The following is a 19,397-nucleotide window of genomic DNA, read 5'->3' as shown; positions in this document are numbered from 1 at the left end:
AAAGGTAGTAAAAAGTAGAGAAATATTTCCTTAACTTAAATAACTTTGAAAGGAAAAGGGAGGAAAGGGCTTAATTTTTAAATTGATTATAGAAAGAGTTTGATTTTATTTCTTACATCCTTGTTTATATGAATTGGAAGTAAAGAGTGAAAAGATCTTGTTTATTTTAAAAGTATATTATTTATCTATTATATTTATACACATACAAGGGTATTTCAAAAAGTTCATGGATTCATGTTATCTTTTAACTCTTATTTTTTCCATGAACTTTTTGAGGTTACCTCATGCTTTTGTTACTAGCTTTTCTCACTTAGCAATATATCACAAACATTTGACATTCATTAAATACTCTTTCATAATATTATGATTTTTAATGGCTGCATAATATCCTAAGGGCATGCCATTGTGTACTTTTTGCTAATATTGAACATTTATTTTCAGGTTGTCTCTTAATCTGAAAAGTTTAACACCGGAATGGAATTATAAGATACAGCTTATGCAGATGCCCTAAAGAAATTGTCCACACAACTAAATAGTGTACAGATAAATAAAAAGTATTAATATAATTTATCAAAATAATGGAAAAAAGGAGAAACTCGTTTGTCTCAATAGATAGACCAAACACTCATCTAATAAAATGCAAAATCAAATCTGTATTTAAACTTAAAGAAAAAATATAACGGAGAACGCTACTTTTTTAACATGGTAAATATGATAATGATTGAAGCCAAGAGCCAATGTTATGCATACTAAACAGGCATTTTGGAAAGAAAAAATTACAAAGGTCCTCCCAGTCACTACTTAGCTTTAACATAACACCAAAATGCTAATGAAAACCGGTCATGTTTAATCAACTGTAAGACTCACATTTTTTCATACTTTATCATCTTTGATGGCAAGATATGTTTTACAATTCATGACATGTCATAGTTTGACAGCTTTTCTTCTTTCTTGATGATATAAAAATAAGGGTGGGTCAGTTGATGGCATTTTAGAATTGAAGAAACAAAAAAGAAATGAAAGCAGTAGCTAAGATATATCACTTTCTGTACTTGACGTAATTGTAAACCAAGAAACCAACCAAAATATTCTTGAGATATATCTTAGAAACTTTCTAGAATATGCAAATTCATAAAGTAGGAATATTTTAAAATCATCTAGCATTTTTGTAAATGAATTGTATTTTTTTTTTTTTTTTTTTTTTTAAAGATGACCGGTAAGGGTATCTTTACCTTTGGCTTGGTGTTGTCAGGGGTATGCTCAGCCAGTGAGCGAACCGGCCATCCCTATTTAGGATCTGAACCCATGGCCTTGGTGTTATCAGCACCGCACTCTCCTGAGTGAGCCACGGGCCAGCCCATGAATTGTACTTTTGTTGAGTCATAAGATTGCTGTGTATAACTCCATACTTACCGATTAACAGCCTCTTCAACTTTTACTAAGATTTTATCTCTCAAAGGCCATTTTTCTCTGACAAAGTAATTTGTTTTGTTTTGGTTTTTAATCACTTCTTTGCATGCATAGTTACTCATGTTGAAGAGTGAACAGGAGAGCTCTGTCAGATATGTCTGCTGGACTGTTAACCATGTTCTTTGGCTGCTAAACAACGCATTCCTTCAGAACATACCAACTTCACAGTAGCAAAATTACAACTTACATATCCTGAACCTTTGTGGAACTCTCAATTGGAACTACAGAGTTAAATATGTGAAATATAATAGAGTTAAATATGTGAAAACCATAGTCGTGATAAATGCATTAAGCAAAGTTGTAGCACATTTGATGAACCAAAATTAAATGCATCACTAGTGACAGGAGGCTGTCTTATTGTGTGGTGATTTAGAATATTACATTCAGGTCTGTGCACAACAGTAAGTCAAATTAGATTATTTTCAGAGAGCAACCAAGTTGCTGAAGGATATTAGGGAAAATCAGAAGTAACTCTAGATTTAGTCTGATTCAGAGGGGAGAGGATGACTGATTTCAGATATTTGAAGACATCGTTATTGTTAGACTTTGTTTTTAGAATAAGGACAAATGAGAGGAAGCACTAAGGGAATATAAAGGAGGATGTATTAGTGAGAACTGCCAAAGAAGGCATGCGAGGCCCAGGGCTTCGAAGGCTGTTGCAGTGAATGTGTTTAAGCAGAGGCCAGGTGGTAATTTGCAGTATTACAGAGGAAGGTCAAACATGAGATGACTGGTTGAACCAGATAAGTTCTTTCCAGCCTTGGGCTATGTAATTCTAGGGAAAAGTGGTTAGAATTAAAAAAATATATATTGGCGTTTAGACAGATACTCTTCAGCTGAATCAGCTTATTTCAGTGTTTATTTTGTGATCAATACTGTTTGGAGTATGGTTGAAAATGCTAAAATATCTCTAAGTAGTGAGCTGTGGAATATAGAAGCAACTGAGGATCACACCTCAGTAGGATCACAGAAGGCTTTACGAGTCTGGAAGGGTAGAATGACTGTTAAACGTTTAACTTGCTTAATATTACTCATTCCGGCCAACCTTATTTGGTGTTCATTATTAAGCTGCACCATTTGGATTTTCTTTGTCAAAAGAAAACTTAAAAGCAAATTTACAATCCCAGAGAACAAAGTTTGGCTGAACCAAAAGGTTTTATTTGCTCCTGAAATAATTCCCAAACCCTGAAAAGTGAAATCTTGATGCCTGTCACTTATGGGGATAAATGGCCATGCTGGGTACATTGTACTTGTTAGGTAAATACTTCTTGAGTTAGTTCTTCTGTACAGAATTCCCTCCCTCATATCCCATACCCAGGAATTGTATCCAAAGTGGGAATATTTTGTCCTGGCAGAAGGGGGTGGCAGTGGCTCTGGATTTCTTCTGGTGATGGGATTTGGATTGGAGGGGGATGAAGACCTTTAGCAGCAACACCACAATTATCCAGGTGTTCTGAAGTGGGAAGACTGGAGAGTGGGCACGTTTGCTGGGGAGTGCCTGAGCTGGGATGTTTTCCATGCCTCTCTGGTTTCCTTTTTGAATACTATTTTCCATGAAGCTATAAATGAAGATAGAAGAGCTTTCTGTAAGAGAAAGAGCTGTGTAGATTCTGAAAGAAGTATGTGTCCGTGAGGCACATTGTGAAACTAATTTTGACTTTTTTGGGGGGGAACAGGCACATATTTTTAGTGATTGACTATTTTAAGAGTACCTGTCTAATAATGTCTTTAAAACATTTTAAGGAATAGGATAAAAATAGACTTTTTAAAAGTCACTTTTTTTGTTGTTGGGTGGGGAATCACTTGCAAGGTGTACACGAGTCCTCCTGCGTGCTCTCCGGATGCAAAAGTCGCTGGCTTTCGAACGCGGGGCCAGATGCAAGAGCAAGATCAAATCCTTCACCACCAGTTTTCTGATGACAGTGAAGATGAGGAATCAGAAGGCCGAGAGAAGTCTGTAATTAGGTACGTTAAATATAGACTGGTTTCATAAACATAATTATATGATGCAGTAAATACAGAAAATATAGGTTTTCTTCATTAAAGTGTATCTTTTCCATTCAATGTTAAGAGTAAGTAGTTTTTGCTAAATGTACTGTTAACTGATGTGTTATGAAAATAGTATTTGAATGCAAAGTCATCAGTCTTACAATGGAAAAATGATTTTGCTTTCAGAGGCTTTATAGTTGTTAGATTTTAATTTTCAGAGGGAATTTTTTGGATTTCCTGATTCTGCTGCCACAGTGGCAGCAAACGATGAAGTTTCCACTGGATCCAACTTGAGGGGCATTCTTTTATTTTGAGGATAATTAGTAAAATTCTGTTTATTTTATATAATCGTTTTTTATATCATTGTCACTTTTCGGAGAAACTAAGTTGAGGGCAGATTAGAAAACGCTAACAAGCAAGTTACCCTTGATCCTGATCTTGTTTTTTTTAAGATATGGAAGTTACTCACGGAAAAAGCCAGACTCTGTTCATTCTTCGGTCAGATTGAATGATACTCAGGATGAAACACAAAAGTCAAGGCTGAGGAATGAAGGTACATAAACATTCTCAAATAATTTGGGTCTAATGGTTATAGGAAACTTCTTTTTCTTCAATCAATAGTTTAAGAAACATCTAGATTTCTCAAAGACCAGACATTGGTAGGAATGCTTTTCTAGGTGGTAAAAGTTTATGTTGTCTGTTCTGCTTCTAATTTTTCACTCTCTTTACTCCTTAATAAAAATTAAATAAATAAAAAATTTCTACTAATCAATTTTGGCTACAGAGATAGGCTGATGCTCTCAGAAGAGGGATTTCAATATGCTTTCATATAAAAAATTCATATAAAACCAGGGTTTATATGCTTTGTACTCTTGCTTACTTTAAAATACATCATAAGTAATGTGCTAGGTGCTTACTCACTGCTTCACTGGTGCTCATGCCTAATGTTAGTGATGTAGTTGGCATTAGAGCCCAATTACAGATGCTCCTTGACTTAGAATGAGGTGACCTCCCGAAAAACATGTAAGTTGAAAATATCAAGTTGGAAATAACATTATCAAAAATGCATTTAAGGGCCGAGCCCGTGGCGCACTCGGGAGAGTGCGGCGCTGGCAGCGCGGCGAAGCTCCCACCGTGGGTTTGGATCCTATATAGGACTGGCCAGTGCACTCACTGGCTGAGTGCCGGTCATGAAAAAAGACAAAAAAAAAAAAAAAAGCATTTAATATACCCAAACCTACTGAGCATAATAGCGTAGACTCGCCTATCCTGGCCTATTTTGAAAATGTGTTCAGAACACTTACGACAGTGTGACCTGTTGGGAGGTGTGGCTTGCTGCTGCTGCCCAGCATGGAGAGAGAGCATTATACCGTATATTGATAGCCTGGGAAAAGATCAAAACTTCAAGTATTGTTTCTACTGAATGTGTATCACTTTTGCAACACTGTAAAGTTCATTATTAAGTAGAACCATTGTTAAGTTGGGGACCATCTGTAGTCTACTGGGTGCTTGTAATGTTTTAGTACACAGTTGATGAAAATTTTATGCAGCAAGTAACAACATCAAAAACATTTATATTGCAAAAACTATAGTATAGTAGGATATTTTAACTCATCTCTCTTGGCCAGTGAGTGGTCAACCCACAAAAGGCAAGGTAGATTAGAACATAAATAACATGATAAGTGCTGCACATGAAAATAGAGAGCATCTTTTAAAGAGCCTATGCATGTAATATTTACCAAAACTTGACTATAAGTAAAATTAAATCTCAAAATGTGGAAATAGTAAAGATGAGTGCTACTCAAGTAGCCATTCTTGAGCCTTTTGTGACTGGTCTGCAACCAGGGAAGAAAATTGTGCCAGAATGTAAATGAGTACACTGGTGCCTTCATTGAGAGAGTCTTGCTGTGAAAACAAACACCAGTGGAACTAAAGTAGTGTGCTTTAGTGACATATTTGATTTACATTCTGGTGCAGGACAGAAGCAAACGGTCCTGGACCACACTCTGAGTAGCATAGTAGGCTACATTCTCTGATTACTATAAAATTAAAAGTTAATAGGGAAAAAAAAGTCATCCCTCTACCCAGCATGAGATTTTACACCTATCTCAAATGACTCAGGTTAAAGGGAATGTAAAACTGTCCAAAACTATGGAATACGAGTAAAGCATATATATATATATATATATATATTTTTTTTTTTAATTTTTAGAAATGGAAAGTCTTACGGTAAGCTAGAAAGCTAAAATCTCAATTGCTATGTTTTTTTCTTGTCTTCCCTTCTTTTCTATCTCTCCCTCTGTTACCTTTAAATTTCTTTTGTGTCTGTTTTTCTTTTTTAACTCTACTTCTATTGAAGCAGATAGTTTTATTTCTTGATTTTCTTTTATTTTAAAGATTTAAAAATGGAATGGCTCCAGGGAAGTCAAGAGATGAATTTGCAAAAATTAAAGAATTCAGAACACATACTTACTGAAGCTAAACAAAAAATGAGAGAACTTACAATTAACATCAAGATGAAGGAAGATTTGATCAAAGAATTAATGAAAACAGGTAATAGTATCCCGTAAATCAGCTTGTATGAGAACAAAAAGCTTCTAAAATTGCTTCTGATGTAGTGACATTTACTTTAGTTTTTGAAGCTATGGTAGCTTGAATCTGGTATAACAAGGTATGGTTTAGAGCTATTATGTGAAGCTTAGTTATCAAAAGAACTTTATTATGTTGAGATTTCATACAGTGTGAACTCTGGGTTGTAACTGAAACTCTGTTGCCTTAATGGGTTTTTTTGGCCTTTTTTTTCTCAAGTCCATGATTCATTTTATTTTAACTTTATTATTATTATTATCATTATTATTAGTATCATATGTTCTAAGATGCTGTTGTGGAGCTGTCGGGGGAAGGGGAAGAGGGAAAAACGGAGAGGGAGAGGGTCGAAGAAGGGGGGGATGGCTGAGACCTGTGGCACCCCCCTCATTCTGGCAGGGGAGCTCAGGGGGTTTCTGATGATGGCTCGGTGATGGCTGGGCTGGATGTGGATGTCAGGAGGGGTGGGGCATGGCTGAGGACCTCAGCCCTCCACCACCCCGGCAGCCTGGGGTGCTTCTGGTCACAGCTTGGTTGTCATAGCTGGGCTGGATGCAGATGTTGGGGGTGCCTGGCTGAGGCCCTCGGCCCCCCATCACCCCAGCTTAGGAGCCTGGGGGCCTTCCAGTCCTAGGTTTTACAGGTGTTCTTTGGGGTTGTTAGAACTTTACTGGTTAATATCAGAACTTTGTCTCTGATCTGTGGGGTTTTTTTTTTCTTCTTTCACTTTTGTGTTGGACTATTCGCTTTTCCAACCACTTAAACTCTGCACTGGAACTAATTTGTTGCCCTTTGTTTACTTCTAAAATGGGGGAACTTCCTGTGGGGAGCAGCACTTGAGCCCTGTAATTGAGCTAAATTGCTGCTTTGCTGCTGATTCTCTGGAGAAGGCTTTTTGTGCAGTTCAGCTTTTAATGGTTGACCTTGTAAGCACTTCTGGGTTTTGTGTGGTTTGGTTCACCAGGGTTGTGTGGAAACTCTGGTCTGGCTCTGAGTCTTTTTAGCACACAGCAGGCCCTGCAGTTCTGTATTCCTGACCAGTCTCCACTGACTAGTCCTGTGCTGATTGGAGGGCAAATCAGCTGTCCATGCTGTGTCCCAATGTTTCCCCAGTGGCTCGTCTCCCCCGCCACCCACACTCCAAACACTTCTGATGGGACGGGCCATGCGCCGGTCCCTTGCAATAACTAACTGGCCTCTGAGTGGCTCCTTTTTTCAGTTGTCTGTGGCCTGTCACTCCTTTGTGGGTCCACGGGAACCCTGTTAGTGTTCTTGCTGGCCTGGGGGCCACAGAGGCCCTCTTCTCCCCTGCCACCTCCAAGCACCTTCACACAAAGTGCACAGCTGTGGCTTTTGCCAGCTTTTGCTCTATGTGTTCACCAGGGCCAACCTTGAAATGGTTGGGCCTCGAACGATCACAGTGGTCCTTTCTTTCTCTCATCGTGGCTTTTCCTGCCTTCATGAACTCCGTTGGTCTTTTCTCCTCTTCCCCTGAGCTCTAGCAGCCCCAGCTTGGCAGTCATTGCTTTTTAATAGTTATAAATAGGTTGATTGTAGGAGAAGGTGATGCTGGGGACCATCTATTCATTCCACCATCTTGATTGCAAGTCCCCTGGCCATTTATCAAGAAATATTATAGTAGGCATCTAGGAATATGTCTTGAGATATTTTTCTAACTCATTTTAATAGTTATTTAGTTTAAATTATTAGTCTTCATTTTTTGGAATTCATTTTAACATTAATTTTACACTCTGTATCTTATTGTATTTATTTATTTATTTATTTTCGTGGAATGGGAAGTCAGCTTTTACTCTGGAACACCAGTGACCTGAGGAGAGAAGTTGGGTAAATCCATCTCTCCAGTAAACATGAAGGAGAACGGCCAGACTAAAACCATCTCAAAAACTCAGACTTACTGAGGGTTTGTAAAGAGGGGGTTGAGGGAATGGAATGTGGGAAGTGAAAAGGAGGGAGGGGGTGTGAGCTGTGAGGGCTCTGAGCAGGAGCCGGACACAAGGTCTCACCAAGGATCCATCTGGTTTCTGTTCCCATCCTTGATGTTATCTTAGGGTCCTGCTGGATTTTGATGGGCTTCAGGGTGGAACCTGTATAGCTTCTTAGGTTTCCTGGGATCTGGACAGTATGTGTCTCATGGCAAGCTTGCAATTCCAGGCTAACTGAAAAACAACATTAAATCTTCCATACAACTGCCTCCCTACTCTTGAGTTACTTGAGTTCGTGTTCTCTGTTTGCTGCAGTAAATTATTCAGCAAACTTTTCAGGGAAGGTTCTTGGTTGACATACTCTCTTAATCTGCATATTTGAGAATGTCGTCCAGTTTCCCTTGTACAGAAATGATAACTTGGCAGGGTACATAATTCTTGGCTCAAAATTATTTTCCCTTAAAAACTCTGTAGATATTGTTCCATTGTCTTTTGGCATTTAGAGTTGCAAGAGAAAAATCTGAAGTCAGCCCGACTTTTGCCCCTTTATAGGTAACTTGCTCTCTCTGCCTGGATACCTGTAGAATTTTTTTCTTTATCCTTGAAATTTTAAAATATCACCTGAATATGTCGAGGTATTGCTTTCTTTTCACTGAATTTTAAAGGTACCCTGTGCACTTTTTCCGTTTGTAGATCTAGTGTGTTCAACTTTGGAAAATTTTCTTCAGTTAGCTCCTTCATTACTGTTTCAGCTCCACTTGCTCTGTCCTCTGTTTCAGATATTCCTAGTATGCATAGATTGTATCTCCTGGACCAGCCATCTAGGTCTCTCTTTTTCTCTTTTCTTATCTTGATTTATTTTCCCTTTAACTCTGCATTCTGTGAGACTTTCTCTTGTTTTGCATTGACTTCAGTAATTTGATTTTGTGGACAATCCAGCTTGTGTCTTCCCTCTATGTACTCTCTCAGCTCTGTGATAGTGATACATTTGGAGCTCTCTGCCCATCCTTCCACTAACACTGCAGATAGTTTGTTAATCTCCCTTGTTACACAGTTCCTAAACCGTTCTATAGCTTCTATTTACTGCATCTGTTTGAAGAGGAGGCATTTTCTCAATTACTTAGCTCTGTGCCTTTCTTCTGAACTGCAGTATTATGACCTTATGAATAGCTCTTAGCAAAGAGGACCAAAAATGAAGACTAAGGGAGGTTTTCTGCTGCATGGAAAATAATCCACTTTATATTTTAGATGTAGATGATTTTTATTTCTCTAAAGATATCAGGATTTATTCTCGGGAGCAGTTCTCTTAGGTGAGCCAAGCTTTTCACGTTCTCTTATGTCTTAAATTCTGCCACATTGAGGGTATATACACCATCCTCTCCTCATCCTCAGCTAGATTAGGCCTCCCTTACCTCAGGCTTTTTTGGTTCTCCCACTCCCCCCACTATACTGAAAGTATCAGCCCTGACTGCTTTGAAATTCAGTGAAGATTTGAAGGAATAGAGCATTTCTTTTCCCCAACTCCAGTGAAAAACAACTCTCTGGTCTCATGTAGGGGAACTGAGGGAAATACTACCTTCCTTTTCTTCAAGCCCAAGGCTATAATCACACTCAAACTACATAAATCATGGTGTGTCTCAAACCGCTGGCAGCAAAAAGAAAGCTGCCTTCCCACTTCTCTCCTCTTTGCTGCAAGCTTAGTTTCTGGCTGTTGGTCCTCCTCCTCAACCTCTTCTTAGCTCCTTTCCCAAAGCTTTTTCCTTCCTTGTTCCTAGTGATGTTCTGTGCATCATCCCAGCTCCAGTTAACCCGGATGTTTAATTGAGTTTCACCGTGCTCCTTTGTCACAGGCAGCGTCAAATGCCAGTCGACCCCTCTTAGGAGTATCTAGGAGTTGATCTAAGGATTTAAATGGCTTTTCTGTCCCCAAGATTTCAGGGTACTGCCTGTGTAAGTTGAGGATATTTACCCCTGGAATGAATGATTCTCTTTCCAAGAGCTTCTCTTTCCACAGGTCTCACTAAACAAGTGTGCTTTTGTAGCATAGTATATCCATCCTGGTTGATTTAAAATAGAGGATACCTGAGCTTTCACAGAGAAGGTCCTCTTATTCATTAGAACCAAGGGCAGCTTGGAGCTTTCCTAAAGAGCCTAAGAGATGGTGACTAGCAGAAGGGTCAGTGTGTGCTTACTTTTCAAAGTCCTCTCATTAAAGACCTCCCAAATAGCAGCTCCTCCAGCCAACAGTAATAACAGGACAGTACTGTATTTCATCATTTCCAATACACATTTTTTTTCACATTTTAATATACCTGAAATTTGGATGCATCTTTCAAATAATGGCAGCTTAGCATTTTATCACCCTGTAATTGGCACTGTTATTTTTTTTTTTTAGTGCCTCATAAAATATTGGTGTGCTGAGCAATTGATAAATAATCCAGGAGTCTTTAAAATATAGTAGTCGTATTTTAAACTTAGTCAAGTAATTATAGAGTTTTAGAGCCAGAAGACATCTGCAATGCATTTAGTTCAGTAACTAATTTTTATTTTAAAAATTACAACATTTTCTGTATAGCATTATAACAAACTATAACAGTGTCATAAACTGTCCCTGGCAATTATTCATCCTGTCAGCTCTAGACTCCTATTTCCTACTGCCACGAGTTTGCCAGTCTAGTTCAGAGACAGTTGCCTATTCAGAGCAAATCAAAACCAAGCTTTTAGGGTCTAAGTAGCTGGGCTTAGAATGAGAAGATATAGATATATCTATATTCTGTTTTTCTCTATGTTCTAAACATTGATAAGAAAATCATTTTAAAAGAAGTAATCTTTAATGAGTTCAATGTAATGAAAAGGGAGGGGCTCAGTTCTTAAGAGATGTAGCAATCAGATGTATCGTGGACCTTGTTTGGATCCTGATTAAAATAAACCAATTGTAAAAGACATTTTGAGACAATTGGAGAAGTCTGAATATGGACTGGTGGGTATTAATATCGTTAAGTGTGATAATGACATTTTGGTTATGTCCATATTTTGTATGTATGCTTATTGAAGTATGTGTCGGTGAGATGACATGACATCTGGGATTGCTTTGCAATATTTAAGTAAAGTAAAACAAGAACTGTTGAAATAACTGTGACAAAATCTTGATAACTCTAGAATCTGGGTGATGGGGGTTCATTTTATTATTCTTTGTATATATTCAAAAATTTTTATACTAATTGAAAAGAAAAGAATTCAAGGAGACAAATTATGGGAGGCAGGAAACCAAAGTGGACTAAGTAAGAGGACAGAGTTGCTCCAAATAAATTTCTTAACTGGAGGTTGATGCCAGCAAAGCTCAACTGCACATTCAGAGGATCAGAAGTGTCACACTAAAACACAAAAGATGAACCAATGAGAAGATTAATGGCATCAGATGGGAACAATCATTAAGGAACTAATCATCAAGAGCCTTGGTGGCAAGCTGTGTTTGATGGGGATAGGTGGGGACGGTTGGGTCTTTAACGCTTTGTCTTAAATAGTAACACCGCCCAGCTGGATTTTTAGAGTAGAGCATTTTTATGTTTTACATGTTTTAATGTTTTTTATTTACTTAATTTATAATTCTTATTACTATTATTTTTACGGTGAAGGTAACGATGCCAAGTCCGTAAGCAAACAGTATTCTCTGAAAGTAACAAAACCAGAGCATGAAGCAGAACAGGCGAAAGTGGAACTAACTGAAACACAAAAGCAGCTACAGGAACTGGAAAACAAAGATCTTTCTGATCTTGCTGTGAAGGTAAAATTACAGAAAGTTCCGTAAAAAGATGGATGCTGCAAAGCTGGGAGTCCAGGAAACTTTTAAAATGTAATTGAGAAAAGTTATTTAACTCTTCCTGATTCTCCTCCTGAGTTAGGAAAGAAGTGGGAATCAGTTTTTACCATGAATAGAAACTGACGGCAACTTTTCCAGTGTGCTGGTCGCTTTCTATATTTTACAATCTAGCTAGAATTTTACTTTTTCTTTTTCTGTTTTTGGTAGCTGGCCAGTATAAAAATCCAAAACCATGACCTTGGGGGTTATAAGGCTGTACTCTAATCCACTGAACTAACCAGCCAGCCTGGGTAGAATTTTTCTCCATTCAAGAAGTACATTATTTTAATCTTAGTATCAAAAGCCACGTGGTAAAAAATAAAGATAACCACAGAAATAGTGTCCTTTTCTGAAGGACAAAGAGTTAAATAACAGTTAAATAATATATATGAAACATCTGGTATGAACATGGCACTTTGTAGACACTAAACAAATGGGAACTATTTCAGACAGTTTTCTGAACTCTGAAGAAACGTAAATAACTTTGAGTGATTTCCTAATGATTGGATTTAGCTATAACTTCAGAGAAGTAGCTAAAAATTCTATTCCATGTGAAATACTACAGAGAGAATTTGTGTAACGAAGCCATTTCCTGGTGCTTTGCTGTGTTAGCCTGATCATGATGAACCTTCTACAATGTCTTCTCTGGTTCTTTTCATCTCATAATCTATTGCTTTCATATTGTAGAAACAATATTCATATTGTTTCCATTGTAGGTAGAGATGAATTGTAGTTGATTTAGAGTATTATTATTATTATTATTATTATTATTTTTGAAACTGTGCTATGGCTATTTTCTTCCAACAAGATAAATGTTTACTACATATCTCTGGTGTATCAGGTCCTGTTCTAAGTGGGGAGGCAGAGGTCCAAAAAGTCCCTCTCCCTAGGGTGTCTAATGCCACCTCAAACATCTGGATATCTCCACTAAAAGTCGCTACCTAAGTAGCCTCTCAAGGCAACACCAAGTTAAAATAATATGACTTGAGTGTTTGAACTGCTTAAAGGAGGACATGGTGGTTGTATTATGTCACACTTTCCATTTTCCTTCAGAATATTTATTTCCACTTAGGAATTCACCTCTGAGAGTCTTGGGATCAATTCCTCTTCACTTCTTGACCCTTTAAATCAGGCCTACGATGTCTAACAAAGTACTCATTTTAACAAGACATTAGTAGAATAAAACAAGGAAATTTTTTCTTTTGTGTTTTTATGAAATTTTATTTATAATTTCATAGGTTTATATCCTAGCTTTAGTTGTGACTGCAATTCTTATACTCAACATTAATAAGTAGTAACCAGAATTATTGTTTTTCTATTTCTATAAATATATCTATTTATCCTGTACATTTCTAATTTAAGCCTTCTTTATAGATTTAGAAAAGATTTTATTTTCTATATATCACACAGCTAAAATGGTAGGGAGTAAAAGATTAAAGATTATTAGTAGGGTTTGTGAACTTTCATGCCTTTTCGTTTTCCATATTTCCTGCTGTATATCCTTTCCTGCTGATGGTACTGATAAGGAACGGAAAACAAAGGTACAGAACTTAACCTCAAAAGAAACATCTGATACAGTAGAGGACTGAAAGAAGACACGTAATTTTAGAAATTTCTGTGCCTTTGACATATCCATACACTGCTGATGGGGATGAGGATAGTGCTGGATGATGAGGAAGACACAGTTCCCATTTACTGAGTGTCCACATAGTGCCATAGACATACCAGATGTTATATATGTATTTAATCATTATTTAATCCTTGAATGAAGTGGGTATTTTTATCTGTTTTACAAATGGGGAAACTAAGGGTTAGGAAGGTAAAATAACTCGTTCAGAGTCACATAATGGTGATGACAGTACCAGTGTCAGTACTCAAACATATCATGCCTCTTAAAAAATACTGACATACTAGTATTTTTATTGGTACAATGTAGTTATTTCAATTTTTAAAACTAAAAATTTTTTAAATTCTAAAAATCTAAAATCTGGTTTTCTTTAAATGTCTTTAGATATATGTAGAGAGCTGTGTGCTGCATTAATAGTTTAATGCTAACAAAGGTGCACTTTTGAGCATCTATGGAACAAATGCAAAAGACAGTGGCAACTGTGTATCACTTTTAAGTAAGATTATCAGGATGTACGTTGATATTTTCAATGTTATATTAAAAAGGCACTAAAAATACTAGTAGTATAATTTTTGCTGTTATTATCAATGGTAAGTGGCAAAGCCAGTATCCAAATCCAGGTATGGATGGGCCGAACCCGTGGCGCACTCGGGAGAGTGCGGCGCTGGGAGCACAGTAGTGCTCCTGCCGCGGGTTCAGATCCTATATAAGGATGGCCGGTGTGCTCACTGGCTGAGTGCGGTGCGGCCGGTCACAAAAAGACAAAAACAAACAAACAAAAAAAAGTCCTGTACAAAAACGATGTCAACTGAATCAGCTACTGTAGGCTGCTTGTTGGTGTAGGCTGACAGCAACAGTCTAGTAATGGTCCACAGACCATAGTTTGAGTAACACTGCTCTAAGCTGCAATGTCTCTGAATTCTTAGTTTAATCAGACAAAACCTGCTTGTGTTGAGTAGTATAAACACTGAAAATGTTAGCAAACTTTTAATGCTATATCGATAGATAATTTTAGTTAGATGAGGAGAAGCTTTACTTAAGATAAATGTTAAAATAGTAATCATAATGGCTGGTCACTCAGAGAAAGCGGTGTCAGTTCTGATCATCTTAACTCGGGGATTAGTGATTTAGGCTACAGCTGTATATAAAAACAAGAGACACTGGAATACTGTGCAGTCACATAGAAAGAACAAATCTATATGAAAAGACTTCTAAGTAGAAAAAAGGGAAGTGGAGAGTAGTCTATATTGTATATATATGAAGCTATTTGCATGCATATGCATAAACTATCTCTGGAGGAATATTTAAGAAATTGGCAATTTTGTGTCAGGGAGCAGGACAGGTAGATTTAGGGTTTGGGATAAGAAAGAGTCTTTTTAAATATAAATTTAGTTTTGTACTGTTTTAATTGTTCTCATGTACATATAATATTTTTAAAATTAAAATACTAATAAAAAAGCAGAGGTCTATTTTGTTCTGTTAGTTTGTCAGCATCAGAAAGTCTCATCATTCTTTATATGTTTACATACCTGATGAAAATTATTATGGTTTCCTCAATTGCAAAATTAGACATGTAGAAGAGTAAGCAATTGTTTGTGAGCCTATCAAAAATAAATGAAAATCTAGGGAAAATGCCTGCCTTTATCACTGAATGAAAAGATTAAGTTTAGTTGAGGAATGTGAGAGATGCAGATGCAGTTTTTCATTCTAAAATATTCTATATGCTCTCAGGTCCTACAGAAGAATCAACAGGATAGTAAGAAATTGGCATCACTGTCTATCCAAAATGAGAACCGTGCTAATGAACTAGGGCAGAACGTAGATCACCTGAAGTATCAAAAGGTACAGCCGCAAAAAAGACATCAGGAAGAAAACGAAAAAAGTAAACAACTGGATACAGAAATTAAGCAGGATCAGCAAAAAATCGAAGTAATATTATCATACATCCCTGCTAAGTATAATACGAAATGTTAACATTCACTTGGCTTGTGAAGTATCTGTCCCTGACCTGCCCTTCACTGCTGTCCCTTATTTACTTTAAAGCGTTGTTCATCTACATAAGAAAACCTATTTATTGAATTCTGAGTATTGTCTTGAAGGCTTTGACTTCACAAAAGAAGGTACAGCGATAAAATTTCCCTTAGTCCGATCTTAACTTTACTAGAGGCTGTCAAAAACATAAAGTTATAAAGCTGAATTTCTGAATGTCTATCATTTGAACAGGATTTCTCATTTTCGCACTGCTTCGAGGTGTATTGTCCATGTATCTGTGTGGAAAAAGGTACCAGGTAAAATGGTAAAATTTCATTCATAGTGAGCAGAAGCGTGATCAGATTTGTATGCCTGCAATTCTATAGGATAGATCGGGCTGGGAACAAACTAGTGGTGTCAGCCTGGGCTGTGGAGACAGGCTAGTATGACTTCAGATCCCAGCTCACTCAGTTCCAGGCTGAGAGGTTTATTGAGAAAATCACTCGTCCTCTGTGAGTCTGTTTATTCTTATCTAAAATGGCCTTACTCATACTTGTCTTACAGGGCTTTTTTGAAAAAGAGGATAATGATCATGATAACTAATACTTACCTAGAACCATGTGCCAGGCTTTGTGCTCTTGAAATGTTTAGCTGAACCCAAAACTTGGAACGTAATTGGAGATTTCCCGAATTTTTTAAATTTAAGACTTTACTTTTTTGGAGCAGTTTTAGGTTCACAGCAAAATTGAGAGGAAACTGTAGAGATTTCTCATATAACCCCTTCCCCACACTTGCAAGGCCTCCCCCATTATCAGCATCCCTTAGAGTTCCTAAATTTTTAATACTGGATATAAACTGTTTTCAAACTTTAAAAAGAAGTCTCAGAATTTAATGACAGAAGAGAACGTAAAGAGCATTTAAGCCAAGTTACTCATTCTTTTGTTTTATTTATTTAGCAGCTTTATTAAGATATTATTCACATGCCATATAATCCATCCATTTAAAATGTACAATTCAATGGATTTTGGTATAGTACATTATTAATTTTTACAAGTTGTAGTAAACTTGTAACATAAAATTTAACATTAAATTTACCATTTTAACTATTTTTAAATGTACAATTCAGTAGTGTAAATTACATTGATAATGTTGTACAATTATTACCACTATTTCCAAAACTTTTTCATCACCCCAAACAGAAACTCTTTGTAACCATTAAGCAATAACTCCTCATTCTACCCTACCCCAGCTCCTCTAACCTACTTTCAGTTTCTATGAATTTGCTTGTTCGAGATATTCCATATAAGTGAAATCATACAATATTTGTCCTTCTGTGTCAGGCTTAAATTCACTTAGCATAATGTTTCAGGGTTCACTCATCGTGTTGTAGCATGTATCAGAACTCCATTTTATTTTGTGCCTGAATAATATTTTAAACAATTCCATTGTTTGGATATACTACATTGGTGTTTATCCGTTCACCCATTGATGTACCTATTGGATGTTTCCACCTTTTGCCTATTGTGAATAATACTGTGATGAATGTTGGCATACAAGTTAACAGTTTGGATCCCTGCTTTCAATTCCTTTGGGTATGTACCTAGGAGTGGAATTTCTGGGCGGTGTGGTAACTATATTTAGCTTCTTGAGGAAATCCCAACTGTTTTCTGTAGTGGCAGCATCGTTTTACATTCCTACCAGCAATGCATGAATATTTTAACTTCACCTTTTTGCCAACACTTTTTGTTTTTCTGGGTAATTTATAAAGAAAACAAAATTTATTGCTTACAGTTTCTGAGGATAGGAAGTCCAAGGTCCATCTGGTGGTGGCGACAGCGACCCAGGGGTCTCACATTGCAAGATGGTGGAAGCAGAAAGAGCGGAGACACAGACAGATTCTCCTCTTCTTTTAAAGCCCTCAGAACCACGCCCTTGACTGCCATTTTTAATCCATTCACTATAGCATGGTCCTACACCTTTTCAAGGCTCCACCTTTCAACTGCTATAATAGAATTTCCCACCCTCTTAACAGTCACAGTGGGGGCTAAGTTTCTAATACATAAAACTTGGGGGACACAATTCAAGTTTCAGTGAGTTTTGGGGGAACATAATTCAATCCACTACACCATGTGAGAAGGTTGAGTCCTCCTCACATGGCGTCACTCTGACCTCCTCTTCTGCTTCTCTCTTCTACTTTTAAGGACCCTTGTGATTATACTGCGCCCACTCAGATATTCCAGGATAATCTCCCTATTTTAGGGTCAGCTGATTAGTGACCTTAATTCCATCTTTGACACTAATTCCTCTTTGCCATATAAGATAACATATTTACTGGTATGTGGACATCTTTGAGGGGTCATTATTCTGCCTACCACATGAAGGTGTGGTCTTACCAAACAAGTATAATGAAGTGTGAGAGAAAAAGGTTAAAGTTATACACAAGCAAGTCTCCATAATTACTGACTGCACTGCAAACTACAAAAGGAGGGAAATGAGGACATGAGACAGATGAGCAACAGTGAAAGGAAGACAGTATCAGTGGACTATAGGTCCCAGTGATATCAAGGGCTGCTGGAAATGGTGTACTACAGGGAGTAAGGTAGAGGTTGGAGAGTAGGATGCTTGAAAGTGAGATAATGGAGGTGTAATAAAAAGTCTGATTCCGGGCCGGCCCGTGGCTCAGTTGGGAGAGTGTGGTGCTGATAACACCAAGGCCATGGGTTCGGATCTCTATACAGGGATGGTCGGTTAGCTCACTTAAGAGAGTGTGGTGGTAACAACACCAAGTCAAGGGTTAAGATCCCCTTACCAGTCATCTTTTAAATTCCACCCCTCCCTCTTCCCTTTCTGCCCCAGTTCTGGGCAAGCTAAAAAAAAAAAAAAAAAATCCCAGATGCTTCCTCCTTCGGCACCAGAAGGAAGTTAAATCCATGCAAGTTTCAATCCACATAAAAGAACCCTCACCCGAGCCCCACCCCCTAACCATGATAAAAACCCCAAGCCTATGTCCCTTCCCTGCTCTCTCAAGCCACTTTCAGACCAAGTCTGGAAACCTGCCCAGCTTTCCCCAGTAAGTCTCATTATGTGTCTAATAAACCTTTTAATAGCCTCTTGGTATGTGTCCATCTGTCTCTGCAAGGTAGCCAGTACAGGAGGGGTGTAGTAATTGGTAATGACAACGTATATGATATAACCATGATGGTAAGCGAGGGTAAGGGAGAGAACAAGACAGCTGGAGAAATGGAGATCACGAAACTGAGATGCTGGGGTATTGGAAAAAGAATCTGCATGTGTCCTGAAATTAGCAAGAATTTTAAGAAGAATTATATTAATATGCTCTGATGTTACACTACACTCTTCCTTTAACAGCTACACAGTATGCCAATGAATGGACATACCAGATTTTATTTAACAATTTTCCTATCAATAAATATGTAGTTTCTTTTAAAAAAAATTGTTATCACTAGCAATACTACAGTAAAACATACACACATACACACCTTCATCCATTCATGTAAGTGTATTTGTAAAAGAAAATACTAGAATTCTTAGCTTCAAAAAGTAAAACTGTACATACTAACTTTTGAATTGACTTATATATATAGCTCATCAAATGCTGGCCTGAGAATAATAGAAAAAGATTGGAATAACCTCAAAGAATATATAAAGAACCCTTAAAACTCAACAATAAAAAGACAATACAGTTTAAAAAATAGGCAAAGGATCTGATCAGACATTTCTCCAAAGAAGATACACAAGTGGACAATAAGCACATTAAAAGATGCTCAACGTCATTAGCCATCAAAGAAATGCAAATTAAAACCACAATGAGATACTATTTCATATAACTGAAAAAGCAGAAAAACAAGTGCTGGCAATGATGTGGAGAAACTGGAACCTTCATACACTGCTGGCAGGAATGCAAAATGGTGTGGCTGCTTTAGAAAATAGT

The 19,397-nt window shown here is 37.4% G+C and overlaps 1 protein-coding gene across 1 annotated transcript in view; it reads left to right on the top strand.

Annotated features, from left to right (window-relative positions):
• The window catches only part of LOC134368919 (kinesin-like protein KIF27), a 44,490-nt gene extending 28,862 nt beyond the window's left edge, over positions 1 to 15,628 (top strand). Inside the window, exons 6-10 of the mRNA XM_063085151.1 lie at positions 3,281 to 3,435; positions 3,912 to 4,012; positions 5,857 to 6,012; positions 11,624 to 11,772; positions 15,206 to 15,628. Coding sequence (XP_062941221.1) covers positions 3,281 to 3,435; positions 3,912 to 4,012; positions 5,857 to 6,012; positions 11,624 to 11,772; positions 15,206 to 15,448 — 804 coding nt within the window. The 3' untranslated portion in view covers positions 15,449 to 15,628. The remainder of the gene's footprint in view (positions 1 to 3,280; positions 3,436 to 3,911; positions 4,013 to 5,856; positions 6,013 to 11,623; positions 11,773 to 15,205) is intronic.
• Positions 15,629 to 19,397: the final 3,769 nt, after the last annotated feature.

This window comes from Cynocephalus volans, chromosome Y, assembly GCF_027409185.1.
Source record: "Cynocephalus volans isolate mCynVol1 chromosome Y, mCynVol1.pri, whole genome shotgun sequence".
Taxonomy (NCBI): Eukaryota; Metazoa; Chordata; class Mammalia; order Dermoptera; family Cynocephalidae; genus Cynocephalus; species Cynocephalus volans.
Note: the sequence above shows the minus strand (reverse complement) of the source record. Positions and strands in the feature narration are given on the sequence as shown.